General features: G+C 39.1%; 2 protein-coding genes and 1 long non-coding RNA gene across 6 annotated transcripts; all 3 read left to right on the plus strand.

Moving 5' to 3' along the window:
- The first annotated feature begins 3495 nt into the window (after window positions 1–3495).
- Window positions 3496–9093, plus strand: LOC133730085 (uridine kinase-like protein 3). 4 transcript variants are annotated; one of them, XM_062157757.1, is made up of 15 exons: window positions 3496–3652; window positions 4583–4743; window positions 4855–4946; window positions 5076–5145; window positions 5586–5704; window positions 5837–5933; window positions 6289–6368; window positions 6629–6823; window positions 6931–7014; window positions 7135–7195; window positions 7289–7349; window positions 7670–7763; window positions 7904–7976; window positions 8310–8392; window positions 8509–9093. In XM_062157757.1, the coding sequence occupies exons 2-15, from the start codon at window positions 4587–4589 to the stop codon at window positions 8683–8685; spliced, it is 1443 nt and encodes a 480-aa protein (XP_062013741.1). In that variant the 5' UTR covers window positions 3496–3652; window positions 4583–4586; the 3' UTR covers window positions 8686–9093. The 4 variants fall into 4 exon arrangements, with proteins under 4 accessions (XP_062013741.1, XP_062013740.1, XP_062013743.1 ...); XM_062157756.1 differs by lacking the exon at window positions 3496–3652 and adding an exon at window positions 3750–3899; XM_062157759.1 differs by lacking the exon at window positions 3496–3652 and adding an exon at window positions 3953–4108.
- Window positions 9094–9608: 515 nt separating this feature from the next.
- On the plus strand, window positions 9609–11663 carry LOC133730086 (fructose-bisphosphate aldolase, cytoplasmic isozyme 1). Its single transcript, XM_062157760.1, has 4 exons — window positions 9609–9769; window positions 10068–10340; window positions 10442–10851; window positions 11092–11663. The coding sequence occupies exons 1-4, from the start codon at window positions 9742–9744 to the stop codon at window positions 11452–11454; spliced, it is 1074 nt and encodes a 357-aa protein (XP_062013744.1). The 5' UTR covers window positions 9609–9741; the 3' UTR covers window positions 11455–11663.
- Window positions 11664–15240: 3577 nt separating this feature from the next.
- Window positions 15241–17189, plus strand: LOC133734266 (uncharacterized). The gene is made up of 3 exons (XR_009858196.1): window positions 15241–15434; window positions 15514–15592; window positions 16228–17189. It is a non-coding gene; the product is annotated as an uncharacterized LOC133734266 (long non-coding RNA).

A 17189-nucleotide genomic window follows, 5' to 3' on the forward strand; every position in this document is an offset into this window, starting at 1 on the left:
AACAAGGATGGAGAATAGTTTGTTCTCCCAATTCTTTACTTGCTCGATTATATAGAGCGAAATATTTTGCTACGAATGATTTTTGGACAGCCACATTGGGTGGGTCTCCATCTTCTTGTTGGAGAGGTATCTTTGAAGCGCGGGCAGTGTTATTGAGCGGAATTCGGTGGCAGGTGGGGGATGGGGCTACCATACGAATCTGGGATGACCCGTGGTTACCTAGACCATTCTCTTTCAGGCCTATTGTACGTCCTCTTGCTGGTCCTACTTATGTGAAGGAGCTAGTGGAGAATAATGGAGGCTGGAACGTTGAGTTGGTATCTAGTCTTTTTGATGTAGCTGATGCTAATTTAATTTTGAGTATTCCTCTCAGCTGTAGACCTATACCGGATAAGATCATTTGGCATTATGATTGTAAAGGAGTCTTTTCTACAAAGACTGCATATCAGTTGGCATTTAGCCAGATGTATGTAGGGGCCTCTCAGTCTGTCTCTGATGCTCATTCATCTGTTTGGAAAAGAATCTGGTCGGCTAATGTGTTGGGTAAGATTAAGGTTCATATCTGGCGTGTGGTATCCAATATACTTCCTACAGTTTCTCAATTACGTGGTAAGCATGTTTTCCTTGAGAATGGATGTTTCTTTTGTAATGATGGTGACGAATCTATTGAGCATGTTTGCCGGGACTGTTGGTTTGTTAGGGATGTGCTTCATATGTTTCCGGAGTTTAACGCTATTATTTCTGCTCAACTTGTTCCTTCTTCAATGCTGGATTGGTTTGAGTTGTGTATGGGGCTGCTGAATGGTGAGCAATTTAATTTGCTACTTACTTGCCTTTGGTTTCTATGGAAAGAACGCAATGGCAGAGTGTGGGATGGTAAAGGTATGGTGCCGGTACAGATTGCAGGCCAAGTGCGTGCGCATGTGCTACTTGCACGTTCAGTGCGTGTTCAACCTGGGCAGGGACGTTCCAGACCCCTTAAACCTTGGACTCCCCCTCCTCTTGGGTGGTTGAAGATCAACCTTGATGGTGGCTTTCTGAAGAGCACTAATGAGGGTGCTATTGGCTTTGTTGTAAGGGATCATTCAGGATCAATTGTGGGCGGTTCGTGTCGCAAGATTGGTCCTGTCGATGCGCCAGATATAGTTGAGGCCTTAGCGGGCCGTGCAGCGGTTCAATATGCAGTGCAATATGGGTTGGCTCCTGTGATTTTTGAAGCTGATTGCCTTAAATTGGTCAACTCATTACATTCTGTTGGTGATGATCTCTTTGGATTTGGTACTATAGTTGGGGATATTGCGTTCCTCAAAAATTCTATTCATTGTTCTTCATTTGTTCATTGCTATAGGGAGGCTAATTCAGTAGCTCATAGGCTAGCTAATTTGGCACTCCATTCAGATTTAGATCTTGTATGGCAGGGGCCTATCCCTGCAGCTATCAGTAGCATGATAGCTACTCCATGTATGAACTAATTCACTCATATATAAAGTTTGACGTCTTCCCCCTCAAAAAAAAAAAAAACTTAATTGATTATATAAATTTTTATTAACTGTTGCAAAAGAAAAGGAAAGTTTTATTTGTTTCTCTTTCACTATCACATCTAGTTTTATAATAAGTAACTTCCTTTGATTTTCTTTCATTGGCAATAAAAAATGAAATCTTTGTAGATTACGGTTTTCCACAAACTAGTCTTCTTTTTTGAAAGGCCAACTAGTCTTCTTTAGTGTAATAAAATGAGAGAATGGCAGCCTCCTACTATTGAATTTTTTAAATAAATTTTGATGACTCAGTTAATGCTTATCATCGTAGTGCTGGTGGTTTGTGTTTAGAGATGATCGTGGTAATCTAATTATGGCTGCCACAAAAATTTAGGCATAAATGATGTTTTGACCTTCATAAGTTGTAGCCTTAAGAGCATCTCCAACATCTTCTCTATAATTTCTCTATTATAGGAAGAAAAAATTAAAATCTCAAAAAAAAATTATGCTCCAACTCTAATAGATTCTCTATTTTACATATTCCATAATTCTTCCCTAAATCATTCTCTAAAATTTTATAGATTGCTATAAATATAGAGAATTTTATTTTCTCACTATCTCTATTTTAGGGATAATTATAAGGAATCTGTTGGAGCAAAACAGTCAAATTTTTCCCTAAAATTGAGAAAAATCAAGATATGGAGAAGCTGTTGGAGTTGCTCTAAGAGTTAGGCTTCATATACTGCCATCATTCATAGTTTTACAAAATTGGAGGTTGAAGGAGACTCAAAACTTCTAATTGATAGTTTTTTAAAAGAAAAAATTATTTCTTGACCCTATGGCGGATCTAATTCATCCTCATATGTATAGTTTAGCTAGGGAACCCACTTCAGAGTTTCCAGATTAGGCACATTAACTAAGAAATCAACTTCCTTGCCGATGCTATTGCTAATAGTGGTCATAGTTCTACTATAAATGCTTGGAGAAATTCCTTACCCTTTACACCTTGTCATGCTCATGACTTTGATAATCTAGCTATAGGTTGTGAAAGAGGTTTTTCGTTGTAATTCTTCTCTTCTTTAGTCGAAAAAATAAATAAATAAAGTCCTCTTAAGTGTTTTTTCTTAATCAATAAAATCTTGTTTATGAACTATGACGATGTCTCAAATTAGGAAACTTCTTTAATTGTGATTCAAAATAAGGGTTTTGTGATAAATAATAAACTTTTGTTGTGTTTTCAAAAAAATTTATGAGTGTGCAATGAAGTTTCCAATACTTTATTATATCGCATTTTGCATGAACGAAACTTGTCTTATTTGTTACAGGTATTGTGACGCAATTTAAATTTCTATTGTACGTTGGACTTGTCGTTTCACACCTCAAAAATGTAATCCAGTGTTTCATGTCTTATCATGTCACGTTTTGCTTGATCAAGAATGTCAATTTACATGACAAATGTTAAATTCTCACTGCATGTTCAGAAGGTTGTTTCACGTCTCGACAATATAATAAAGTGACTTACAGTTGGATTTTTATCACATCATATTTTTGCATGATTTACAGTTGTGTTGTTTGCGTGCATGATTTAGTATTTCTGCATGATTTACAGTTGTCTTACTTGTTCGAAAAACTACGAAAAAATGTAAGCTATGTTGCTTGTTCGAAAAACTGCGAAAAATGTAAGTCCGATGAAGTAAATAAGGCATAGTTTTGATGTAATCACACAAACCAAACTACCCATCTTGATTGACAAAATCTCACCCTACCCATCTTGATTAAAAGAGAAGTCATTGACATTGATTTTGCTTGAAAATTCTTATTCTATATACAAGAAGACCGCAATTACCGTGCGTTGTCAACACATGCAATAGTTCCTCCTCTAATAAGGCGATCAAAAATCGCGGGTCCCACCTCTGATTCAGTGCCACGCAGGACAGCTCAGTCTGACGTCCCACAAATATCAAAGAGCCAAGAGCGGTGGCCCCCGGACGTAATTTCCAGATAACCGAGGCCCACAATAGTAAATTAAGCCCCCCCCTTCCACTCCGGTGCGAGGTCTCCCTCACCTTCGGCTCCACTATATAAACCCATCGGATCCGTCTGCATCAGCCTCATCACTTTCTCTCTGTACTCGAAACATTTTGCGTTGGAATCTCTCTCTCTGGAAAATTCGGGTACGTGTTCATTGCCTAATGCATTTTGGTAGATTCCTCTATTCGATTTCTCTGCTACGGAATCTAAATTCGAAATTTTTTTTGTATTCAATATTTTTGATCCGCAAGGTTTCGCTACTGTGCGTGGAATTTTGATTCTTTCGTTTATGCACATTGGATCTCGGAATTGATTACTGTTTACCAATGCTTTCGTGTTTGCAAGGAGATTACTCTATTTCATTTTGCCTTGCTAGCTTGTTTGTATGATGTAAGTGATACATGGAATGGAAAGTGTCGATGTGGAAATGATGAAGCTGTGAGTTTTGTAGAGTTACTTGTGCCGGTTTCGGTGTGATTGATTGCATGCAATGAATCAGGCTTTTCGGTGTCGTTGTGATTCGGAATCTATCTGATTGTTTCGTGAGTTGTTTTGTTTCTGGAACGTGGTTGATACACGGAACATAAAAGGAGTGTGTGGTGCGTGTGAATGTGGTGTTGCTTTTATCTGTATTTGGATATTTAGCATATGTATGGAGATGAGGTCTTTTTTATAGTGTATTCGGATCGTTGTTTGCTTTGATCAAGACTTTCGCTTTTGAGCTCTTTTGAAGTGGAAGTAGTGCTTGTTGTAGATAAACACATAGAGTTAATAAATAGCATTCTTTCTCTAGCATTTCCTGAAAACTTCTCCAAGGATGCTTTACCATAAACTTGTCGTTACAGACTTTAGGAAGCTAAATATTAGACGTACCTCTTACCTAGAGACGAATTTGATTTCAATATTGCTTGATTAAAACCTCCTGCCAAGGTAGGGTTGAATGATTAGACCTGATAACTTTGCCAAACTCGACAAAATTGGCCATTTGATTTTATTAGCTTATATGATCAGGAAATTTGGTTGATTCCGTCCTTTCGTATTCTAATGCATTTTCTTTCCCTGTTCCTCTGTAGGTCTATGCTTATGGGTTCAAATTCAGTTGTGGATATGATAGAGGCCTCCTCGGGGGTTCATTTTTCTGGATTTCACATGGATGGTTTGCAGCAAAGACTGAAGATTGAGCAACCGACAACCTCAGCAAATGAAAACATGCATAAGCAGCCTTTTGTTATTGGTAAGTATTGGTCTATGGTTTAGGGCATGCGTTGTTTCTAAGAAGGTATTGGAGGTTCCTTTTGTTTATTTGATTTTCTTATGAGCCGTGCTTTGCTCCATATTGTGACAGGGGTTGCTGGTGGGGCGGCTTCTGGTAAGACTACGGTTTGTGACATGATTATACAGCAGCTTCATGATCAGCGTGTAGTTCTTGTTAACCAGGTAATGCTTCCTTGCTCCAGGTAAATTCTTGTGATCAACTAGAGTTCCTAATGTATTTCTTGCATGATTTGGGGCTTATTTGTTTATCCTGTATATACTTTAAAATATGTACCTTATCATGGATGACAGGACTCGTTTTATCATAATCTGACCAGCGAGGAACTTAAACGGGTTCATGAATACAACTTTGACCATCCTGGTGAGGAGATTGCAACTTAAGTTTAAGGAATGTAAATTAAACAATAACTACAGACTATCATGATTTATATTAAATTTTGGTGTTATCTATCAACAAAATGAATGGTATGTTAGAATCATATGAGACCCTGAACTGAACTGGTAACTAGTGTGTAGTAATGTCATGATTTTAGTTCTCTCAGTGTGGTTATTATGTAGCTCCACAAGTTTGTTTTCTGTAGCATCTTTTTGGCTGAATTGCACATGTACAGCAATCTAAAACAATCGCGTTCCCTTTATTTTGCTCAATGTTCAGAATACGTCACTGCCAATTACATTGTCGTGCTACCCTCTTAGTCACGTGTCACCCGTGTTCACAGCTTCTGTGCATACTGGTTGGATCTTTTTTTGTGATGGCTCTGTTACTTATTGTTCATTTAATTTTTTTGTTGTATTATCCAGATGCTTTTGACACAGAGAAACTATTATCTTATATGGACAAGTTGAAGCATGGGCAAGCGGTAGATATTCCAAACTATGATTTCAAAAGTTACAAAAATAATGTGTTTCCAGCTAGAAGGGTAAGTTTTTAAATTCTATGGGATATTATACATATGAACATATAAATGGATTGTTGTTCTAGCAAAGGATCATGTTAAACCACATATATCTATCTTACACTGAAAATCCTTACAGTTTAATCTCCTTAACAGGTAAACCCTTCGGATGTCATAATTTTGGAAGGCATTCTTGTTTTCCATGATCCTCGTGTCCGAGAGTTGATGAATATGAAGATATTTGTTGATACAGGTCAATTATTTTCTTTTTACCATTTTGACCTTTAGAAGTTCTTGTAGTGCATTGTTAAAACTTGTGTCAACCACTACCACTGATAACAATTAGATTCTGATTATACTCATTTGAAATTGATTACATATGATTTGGTTTTATGTTTATTTTCTAACTTAATCTGTCGCCGAGAGTTTTGCTGGTTTAGCATGATGTAGTAATTTTGTGGTTTATAAATTGTTTGAGATCAAGGGTTGTTGATTGTCAATTGTGTGAAAATTTTGTATCCTAGGTTATTGCTATGAGTAGAATGCTGTTTGCCACTTCATATTGTTACTAAATTGGGCCACTTCACATTGTAAAATTTTCAGTGCAGATGCTGATGTGCGGTTGGCTAGGAGGATAAGGCGTGATACAGTTGAGAAGGGAAGGGATATTGGTACAGTTCTTGATCAGGTTTGCAACTTTCCATTTGATTATTTTCACTGGAAAATAAGAATATATGGAAGACAGGGTGTGGACTCTTGAATATACTTGATAATAATTTGTAAATTACCTTTTTGTACTTCTACCTTTTATGTTTTTATTTTTTGAAGTATTAAGGGTGTAAAGGGGATGTGTGTGTTTTGGTTCTGTTAACTATTCTTATCTTTGTTCCATGTTCACGCATTGGGTAACCATTTTAATGCTTACAGCATATTTCTTCGGTGCTGCAGTATTCACAATTTGTAAAGCCTGCTTTTGATGATTTTATTCTTCCTACAAAGAAGTATGCCGATATCATCATACCTCGTGGTGGAGATAATCACATAGCTGTTGATTTGATTGTACAACATATCCGCACTAAGCTTGGTCAGCATGACCTCTGTAAAATATATCCTAACTTATATGTCATTCATTCAACCTTTCAGGTATCCTTTTCTAAATAAATTCATTCAAGCTCCAAAGTTTGTTTTGTATGTTTTTTGTTTTTCTTTTTGCTTTTGGCTCACCATTAATTGCTTCTGGTTTCGTGCAGATAAGGGGTATGCATACCCTCATACGTGATTCTCAAACAACAAAGCATGATTTTGTTTTCTATTCTGACCGATTAATTCGTTTGGTATGTATTTGGTCATTTGAGCCAAAAGGGATAATTTGATATGGTTCTTTAAGGTCAGCAGTAGTATGGGCCACTTTTTATTTGTTTGATCTCTCATCAAGAATATTGAATTTTGACCAGGTTGTTGAGCATGGCCTGGGACACCTACCTTTTACTGAAAAGCAGGTCATCACTCCAACTGGTAAGTTGATGCTCATTTGGACATCTTACAAACGCAGTTTCCCTAAGCTTCTTATGTCTTTTCTACAACATATCTCTCTTGGTCTTTGTGCAGGGTCTGTGTATATTGGTGTGGATTTTTGTAAGAGGTTATGCGGTGTATCTGTCATTAGGAGGTACAAATCCCTTCCTATTAAGGCATTTGGTTTCCTCTGAATGCATGATTATTCTACTACTATTGTCTCACTGCTTTCTTTACAAGTGGACAAACCGTCTCTGGGATGCATTCTTGGTGTATAAAACAAATGATTAATATAAATACTTAGAGGTAGTAATTAATCTGGATTGAAATGCAACCTTTCATGTTTTAATGAACCAAGGTGGTCGTGCGTCCATCATGCACTGATGTTGTGTTCTCTTTTGTTTGATTTCATTTTGTTTTTCAAATGAATTCCTGTATGGTTTCATGGGATGCTTACCATTCTCCTGATATCAGTGGTGAGAGTATGGAGAATGCTTTGCGAGCATGTTGTAAAGGTATCAAGATTGGCAAGATTCTTATTCATAGAGAAGGTGACAATGGTCAGCAGGTTTGCACTCATCTCTCTCTCCCTCCTGCAACCCCTTGTGTGGTTCATGTACACACATTCGCTTGCCTGTTTTTCAATTTTCCCAATTGTTCTTGATTCTTTAAGTGCTGACCAGCTATTTGTTTGGTCTTGCTTAACAGCTAATTTATGAAAAGCTACCCAATGACATTTCAGAGAGGCATGTATTGCTGTTGGATCCTATCTTGGGAACAGGTTTGTCTTTTCTTCCTTTTGCTTTTATTTTTTTCAATATATAGTCAATATATGGATTATGGACTGTGAATGCTGCATATCAAGTACACTAATGAATGAATCCAAAACTGGTTCTTGGTAGAGCCAGGGATGAAGGGCTGAGAACAAAGATAAAAGAAGGGAAGCCAGGGTATTCTCTTGTGAAAATGCCCCACCAGCTTTCAGTTGGTGGTTTGGGTTACAAGGGCCATTATTTGTTATCGTCTAATGCAAGAAGAAACAATCAGAATTATAAATTGTTTAAAATCTTGTGGAATTAGACTTGTGTCATAGCAATCACACCTTTTTCTTCAGGGAATTCGGCTGTTCAAGCTATTTCTCTACTTCTAAAGAAGGGCGTACCAGAGTCCAACATCATATTTCTCAATCTCATATCTGTAAGTTTATGTCTTTCTCCTGCTTCCGGTTCTTCTAATGAGTAGTTCAATTTTGGGCTACACTTTTTTCATGACTGCATGAGAGTGGCTCATTATGTTGCACATTAATTGACCAGGCACCTCAAGGTGTGCATGTGGTCTGCAAACGCTTCCCCAGAATAAAGATTGTGACATCTGAGATTGAAACTGGTCTGAATGAAGACTTTCGTGTCGTACCTGGCATGGGTGAGTTTGGGGATAGATATTTTGGAACTGATGACGATGATCAAGAAGGGGTGCCTCCATCAAAGTAGCTCATGGAAACTGCTATTTGGTCCAACCCATTATCAACTTGAGTTATTTTCAGCAATGATGATCAGCTAGTAACGTGCTGGATTCTACAGTTTCAATGTTGAGAAAATTTTGACTTTCAAGTCCAGAACCACCATCCTTTGAATGTTTCTTTTTGTTATATAGGTCTTCTGTTCTTTTAGAAATGTGTTTTACATATGACAATTATAATGTCATAAGGGTTGGGGTTGGACAGCAAGTTTGTGATGGTAGGCAGTGAGTGTGTGCCTAGATAGCCAAGCTAGCTCCCGTTGAAACTTACTTCGCATTTGTATGGCTTAGGAGGGAAGCAATATACAGGCACCCGCATGTTATGTACTTATGAACCAGGACTTTTTACATGTAATATGATAAATCTTTCTTAACTTTCATACGTTTTAGATGTGCCTCTTCCTTTTGATCTTTCTTTTTCTTTGGGTTCCTTGTGCAAGTTGCATTTCATGTGTCGATTCTGGGTGAACTTGTGGCTGCACTAGGGTATAGAAGAAGTTTACCTGGTGGGGAAGGAGATTGTGACTGGCAACTGGTGGTAATATCTTTCGACAGTTGCTCATAGATATTTGTCAGTCGTTGATGATAGAATCGACGGTTGGACTTGCAAACATTGATGGTGACAATTGAGCGAGCGACCGTCTTTAGCATTCCAGATACCAATAATGAAAAGAAAACAGAATTTTGACCAAAAAAAGAAAAAAAAAAGAAAACAGAAGAATTGAAGTGGCTGAGGCACGGAGTAGGGCTCTGCCTCTTCAAGTTCTGAGGAACTGGATGAGGAGCATTAGCCTTTCCACACAATTTTATGCCCGAGGATGAGTTGCCAGTTGGCGAGGAGAGTGATCACTCATTGCTCTATCCTAGGTTGATAACCTTCCTTGGGCTAACCTTTGGACACGTGTTGGTGCCTGCTCTCGTTGGATCTGTTGGCATATTCCATCTAAGCTTTGTCTATAAGATTGTTGCTCGTCTAAATTTACTTTTGCACTTTCCTTCCCTTTATCTTATCCAATTAAGCTTCAACCATGTCAGCCTTCGTGGGAAAGTACGCTGGTAGTATATCTCTCCATGTCGACCATGGTCTATCCACTTTGTAGGGAGATATTGATTTGGAGTTTAAGATTGTTATCATAATGTAATGTCCATCGTGCATAAGAAATGCTTACTAGATAGTGTTATAAGTTATTATATCAAACTGTTTCCCAGGATATTGAACACGATCTCATCTTATTGTGTAGTCCTAAGTGTGCGGCACATTAGACTATGTAGTAAGAGACTATTATTTGAACTGCACGTAGTCAGAAGATTTGTACAACCATTGAATTATTGATGAACCTTTGATTGTTTGCAGAGGAGCTCATAAAGAATGCCAAGTACATTGCCACTCCCGGCAAGGGCATATTGGCTGCAGATGAGAGCACAGGCACCATTGGCAAGCGTCTAGCCAGCATCAATGTCGAGAACATTGAGTCCAACCGCCAAGCCCTCCGAGAGCTGCTCTTCACCTCTCCCAATGCCCTCTCCCACCTCTCCGGTGTCATCCTCTTTGAAGAGACCTTGTACCAGAAGACCTCTGACGGCAAACCCTTTGTTGAAGTCCTCCAAGAAAACAATGTCATTCCAGGCATGGTCTAAGATTTCGATAATATTTCCTCGACACAAATACTTTGATCGACTATATATGTGTTAATAACTTAATATCGATGGTTAATGCCTTGATATCAGGTATCAAAGTTGACAAGGGCACAGTTGAGTTAGCTGGAACAAATGGAGAAACCACAACCCAAGGGTTAGACTCCCTTGGAGCTAGGTGCGCGCAGTACTACAAGGCCGGTGCACGCTTTGCCAAGTGGCGTGCCGTGCTCAAGATCGGCCCAACCGAGCCTTCTGAACTATCTATTCAGCAGAATGCACAGGGCTTGGCTCGCTATGCAATCATCTGCCAGGAGAATGGTTTGGTTCCAATTGTTGAGCCTGAGATTCTAACTGATGGGGATCATGACATCAAGAAATGTGCTGCTGCTACTGAACTTGTGCTTGCTGCAGTTTACAAGGCACTGAATGAGCAACATGTTCTTCTTGAAGGCACACTCCTTAAGCCCAACATGGTCACACCAGGCTCTGACAGCCCCAAGGTACATGTATAATGTTTGCATTTCTCAGACAGTTTCATGTGTTGTGTTATCAGGCAGACAATATATCAAAATTGTCGATTGAGGATTATCGTGTCAAAATGTGCATGTCATTTTGTTGCACGGTCCAGTTTGACATGTTATTTTACCAAACTATAGATGTAAAACTTGATGTCAGAATATCCAATCATGATTGACAAGATAAAATAATTCTTTAAATCTAATTGGGTTTGATTTTCACAGGTACCACCGGAGGTGATTGCCGAGTACACAGTGACTGCACTGCGCCGCACAGTCCCAGCTGCGGTGCCTGGGATTGTGTTTCTCTCCGGAGGACAAAGCGAGGAACATGCAACACTCAATCTGGATGCAATGAACAAGTTGGACGTGCTCAAGCCATGGACTCTTTCATTCTCCTTCGGCCGAGCTTTGCAGAGCAGCACGCTTAAGACTTGGGGTGGGAAGAAGGAGAATGTTGGGAAAGCTCAGGAGGCATTTTTGGCAAGGTGCAAGGCCAACTCAGACGCTACTCTTGGGAAGTACGGTGGAGAAGGTGCTGGTGGATTAGCTTCTGAGAGCTTGTTTGTTAAGGGATACAAGTACTAGTTGTACTAAACCTTCACCATGGGAACTTTGGAATTATCAAGTGTATGAAGCAAACTAATTAAACTTTATTGTTAATTTTGTCCAAACGAAAATCTAAATTACACAATTTATTTCCTTGCATTCTTCAGTTATTGGTACATATTCTACATGAATGTTAATGTCATCAGTGCTTAACTCAATTGTCTTTAATAAAATCAGTTGTTCTCTCCTCTCTTTTGCGAAATTGACTCATCGATCAGTTGTACTGCCATAAACTCATACTATTCCTCACTAATCGAGTATCATGCCATACATCATGACTTGATTTTGGTGGATCACCTGTAAGCAACAATCAAAATTTTGGCAATAGGTTCATGTTTCAAGTTTTTCTGAATTCTTTGTCGAATAAGAGGCTAGGTTGTTCATTCTCAAAAAAAAAAAAAAAAAAAAAGAGGCTAGGTTGTCGTTGTTGTTGTTTTTTTTTTTTTAAACGCAGGGGGTGTCAGTACTTTAATAGTAAAGTGGGAAATATTACAAATATGACTCACCTGAACACGGGTTACGACAGAAATGAGTCATGAATCAAAAGCCTAAGGAAAACCCTAAGCTAATCAGACGTAATGAAACCCTAAAAATAAGGCTTCAAGTACCACAGTAACCTGACACTACCAGGGTAGCCTCTGAACACAGTCAAGATTCTTCCCTGATATGATTCATAGGCCCAAAGAAACACCCCACACAGAGGGGCCTTCTCCAAGCTCAATGAAAAGATAAAAAATAGGGTTAAATACTGCTTACTCCCTATAGGGTTTCATCGTTTCAGTCCCTGACCTTTGAATAAAAAGTCTCTGAACTCCCAATTTCCTCCCAATTGGTCTCTGCCGTCAAGTATCCGTAAAAAACTCCGTTATCTTCCCCTAAAAAGTCTATTATACCCTCATTTACTTAAAAAATATATATATATTTCTCTTCCTCTCTTTTTTTATTTTTTTTATTTTTATTTTCTTTTTACCTCTTCTTCTTCCGGCTCTTTCGCCTCCTTCTGTTCATCTCCTCATCAAGATGGTTCCAATCCATAGACCTTCAAGAGGTGAAATGAAAAAAAAAAAAAAAAAAAAAAAAAGGTAAGTGAGGGCATAATAGACATTTTCAGAAACTTTACCATAAAATTTTGACGGCAGGGACCAATTGGGAGGAAATTGAGAGTTCAGGGACTTTTTAGGTGAAATTCGAAGGTCAGAGACTAAAACGATGAAACCCTATAAGTATAGGGAGTAAACAGTATTTAATCCTAAAAAATAAAAAGACAAAATACTGATTACTCCCTATACTTATAGGGTCTCGACGTTTCAATTTCACCCAAATACTTCCTAAACTCTCAAATTTCATAAAATAGGTCCCTGCCGTCAATTATCCGTAAAAAACTCCGTTATCTTGCTGACGTGACATTCCTTTCACGCTAAAATGACTATTATACCCTCACTAACTCTTTTTTTTATTTTATTATTATTATTTTTTTCTCTTTTCTTTTTACCTCTTCTTCTTCCCAACTCTCTCGTCACCATCCTCATCTTCACTGCAACCTTCACGGCGTCGCCACCTTCCTCGCTCCGCCTCCGCCGTTGTCATCCTCCCTTCCCTCCTCGGATTCTCTACTACCTTCACTATCGCAGGCGCTCTTGGGAGTCTGAAATGATCTCGCGGAATTGGGCGGGAGCTTCAAGACCAGCCTCTCGTTTCTCTCCGTCGTCGGAATCTCCAAATTGCTTTCGAACTTGATGCCGGTTCGGAACGGAGTTTCGGAAGACGGCTACGGCAATTCCGTGCTGGGAATTACCCATGAGATTCTCGGCTTCGTCGCTCAGATTTCGAAGCTTCCGGACTGTTGGACCGGCTTTCCTATACCACCCGACCACCATGGTAAAATTTCTCATCAAGACTTTGTATTTGTGTAGTTGAAAACTGTATAGTTCTTCTTTCAAGTTGATTGCAGTTTCAGTTTACTTATTTTGTTTGATTTTGTTTTTGAAGTTGTGGATTGTGAGTTTAAAGTTAGAGTTAATTGTAATTGAATCTGTTTGTGGTCACAATATGAACAATTATTTGAGGTCGGAATGGAAGCTGAGTAGAGGGAACCTAAAGTAGAAGCACTGGAAGGAGGTGGTCGACATCGTGGGTATCAGAGAGGACTATGGCAAAACCCCCAAAATTGATATTTAGTGCAAGATACTTTAAATTTCAATTCTTTGTGGTTTTCAGGTATATGTGTTTGTGGTTGAAGTTTGAATCAGGGATTTAATTGAATATTAATAAGTTCTTGTGGGATTGATGCTACGTTAGTATGAATGTGTTTGTTTTCTCTGATGTGTTAGTTTGCTTGTTTTGTTCAAATTTTGTCTCAAAAAAGAGACTGGGTTCATGTTGGTTGTGGATAGTTGTCAAATGGTAATTGGGATGTGTGGGATGTGAACTGATGGTACTATGAGCTTTGCTTTTTCTTCCCATTGGTTTCGCCTTCTAGGTAGATGAGTTTTGCATGAACAACCAAGAGCAAGGACACGGAGGAAGAAGAAGAGGTAAAAAGAAAAGAGAAAAGAGAAAGAGAGATTTTGTTAGTGAGGGTAAAATAGACATTTTGGTGTGAAAGGGATGCCACGTCAGCAAGATAACAGAGCTTTTGACGAAAAGTTGAGGGTAAGGACCAATTTGATGAAATTGAAGAGTTTAGAGAGTTTTTAGGTGAAATTGAAAGGTGAGGGACTGAAACGTCGACTTCCTATAAGCTTTGCTTTTTCTTCCTGTTGGGTTAAAAATTGCACAGAGTGTAAAATGTCACCCAACGTAATTTCACTCGTATTCATTAACTGAATAGAGTTTTAATTATTTCGGGTTCGACCCATTCAAGACAGAATGTGTCTCTTAATTACAATCCCTTGTTACAAGGGAACACCCTTTGATTCCATTTATAAAGAAACCAGTGTGTGATTGTTTGTTTTTGCGGCTGCACCCGAATTTTGGAATGGGTTGCCTACGTACCCGGGAAGGGATCAAGCCACTCGTAGTTCAAGAGTTCCAATGAGTGAATGACTCAGTGGAAGGCTTGGATTTTTGGAATAGGAATAGTGTTTGGGATGCGGTTGCATCTAGATTATTTGATTCCAGATTGCCTACATACCCTTGCGGGATCAAACCACATGTAGTTCCAGCATTTGGGATTTAAATGGGTAGATGACCCATTTATTTTTGGATTTGTGTTTGAGATATTTGTGAGGGTTTAGAGCCCTTGCATTTGCTTTTGGATAATTTGGGAATGATTTTATTTTTCTGGTGTTTGGGTGAATTTGACTGGTGGAGTCAGAGATTCGGATTGGCTGAATTTGACTGGTGGAGTCAGGGATTCGATTTGAATTTGTGGTTGCATCTAGTGGGTCGCTAGATTGCCTACATACCCTGTGAAGGGATCAAACCATTGTAGTTCTGAAGGTTTGTGGCTTTGAGCTTTCTTGGTTTTATACCAAAAACAATTTCATTTTGAGTTTCGGTGTATTTCTTTTACGAAACCAAAGTTCGGGTACTCTTTAATTTGGACACCCGTAGCGTCGAGTAAACTCCGAGTCACACTTCTCAACTTTCGTTTGGAACTCGGGGGCACCCATCGAGCTTTTCTTCCGGGTACTGAATTTAATATGGACACCCAAGAAGTATTTTGAACCCCAAATTTAATATGGGCACCCGCAATGACCCATCTGTTGGGATTATGCACCTCTCCCTTCATTTCCTTTTCATTTTTCACTTGTTCACCAAAACCAGATAAACACGAAGAGATGTCATAATACTCCTGCCGATCGATAAAAGATTTGGAGATGGACTGTAGATCTCCCAATCTGATCTGGAAGTGGAATCGCATTTGTGTTCTTAGCAGGGGAGGATTTCATCATCTGAAGGTTGTGATTGGTCCTCTCACTTATCTTTTGGTCTTGCCAGTCAGTGAATTCAAACAGGTGGAGTGCATCACGGAGAATATATTTAGCTTCGTGCGGTTTGTAGGAGAAGAATTAACTTCTTTTTGCTTGTTTGCAGGTGTCATCAGAACTCTAAATTCAAATATTGTATTTTTGACAATAGGTGTCATCGAAGACGAGCACACACACGTCTTGTGGTAAACCTCTTTGCCTTGAACATTTTTAAATTGGTTTACCCTTTTCTTGACTTGTATTTTTCCCTTTTGTTTAGAATTCCAGCAGTATACTTTGATGACAAGATATGTTAATTAAACTTTCATGCTTGGTCTTGCAAAACCCACCGCTCCATGTAAAAAAGCTTCCTTTATCATGTTCTCCCTCTCTTGTTGTTTTTTGCTGGCAGCAACATACTCCAAAACAAGAGTCCAGAACATGACACTACCTCCATTATTTCCAATTGCGATCAACAAAGAAACACGTAGCTCTTGACGCAGTTTTTGTCTTCATCCAATCGTTTTTTACTTGATTAGGATACATTTATGTAAACCTCCAGCAATTGCCTTCATATTTTGTTTCTTTTGCCTTATATATGTACCAATGCCATTTTGAGGTAGTTTAAATGCATACTCCTAATACGTGGCTTTACAAGGGATAATATTTTCATGCTTTGCTAATTATATGCAAAGGCCAAAATTTGTTCCCTTCAGCAACTTGGTCACCTAAAAGCCTCTGCATGAATGCAAAGCGTGTTGCTCATTTATCAATTTGGCCGGGTGATTTGTACATGTTTTGCAGCTTTTTTTTTTTACTCATCTGTTGTGATGGTGTTCAGCTACGTAAAGAGCCTCGGCAAAGCTCCAGTAGTGACCAATTGCCTTGCTTCTGGCATGGAGGGAGCAGTTTTTCTTATTTGCTTCAAGACCAATGGTCATGGTTTATGATCAAGGAATAGCACATCCAAAAGAAGAGATGTGCGTGGCTCGTCAGTAGCAGTGGTAACCTGCAGCTTTGACTTTCTTTGTGAGTTTGAAAGTGCTACAGAGACGAGACGCTGCTGCCAGGATTTGAGAGAGCAAAGTTGTCGCTGGGGGAGGCCTGCTGCTGGGATTTGAAGATGATATGGTACCCGAAGGCACCACCGGAGCTCGACGACGACATGGTACCTGAAGGTAACGGACGGAGCTTGTGGATGATACGGCACCCTAAGGCACGCCGTTAGAGCTCGACGACAATATCGGCACCCTAAGGCACGCCGTGTCGGAGCTTGAGGATGATACGGCACCCTAAGGCACGCCGTGCTGGAGCTCGACGACAATATCGGCACCCTAAGGCACGCCGTGTCGGAGCATTTTATGGTATCGCTTCGCTGGAGGCCTGCATCATTTGAGAACAGCAAAGGAAAAGATGCAGATTGGTGAAAATCTCACCCTCTTCTTTCTTGCTTTCTTCCTCTCCTTGGCTGCTGTCCTCTGTTTTTTTTCACAGTCTTCCTATTCGTCCGCTCCTGCTGCCTCTTCACGTTGCGGCCTCCTCTTTTTCTTTTCATGTGGTGCTTATATACTGCACTAGAGATGAGTTTGGCTTGTGTACAACATTGAAAGTTTTAGAGTTGAACTTGAAGTGAAATAGCTGGACACCTTATCTCCTTTCTCTTTTGACGTCAAGGTTGTAACTTCTTCTTCTTTTTTTTTTTTTTAACTGCTTGTCTAGACTTTCAAAGAAGCTAGAAGTCAAATGCTTTATAAGCAGCTTAAAAACTCAAAGCTTTTTTTTTTTTTTGCTTTTTGTTTAGAG

Source organism: Rosa rugosa, chromosome 2 (genome assembly GCF_958449725.1).
Source record: "Rosa rugosa chromosome 2, drRosRugo1.1, whole genome shotgun sequence".
Taxonomy (NCBI): domain Eukaryota; kingdom Viridiplantae; phylum Streptophyta; class Magnoliopsida; order Rosales; family Rosaceae; genus Rosa; species Rosa rugosa.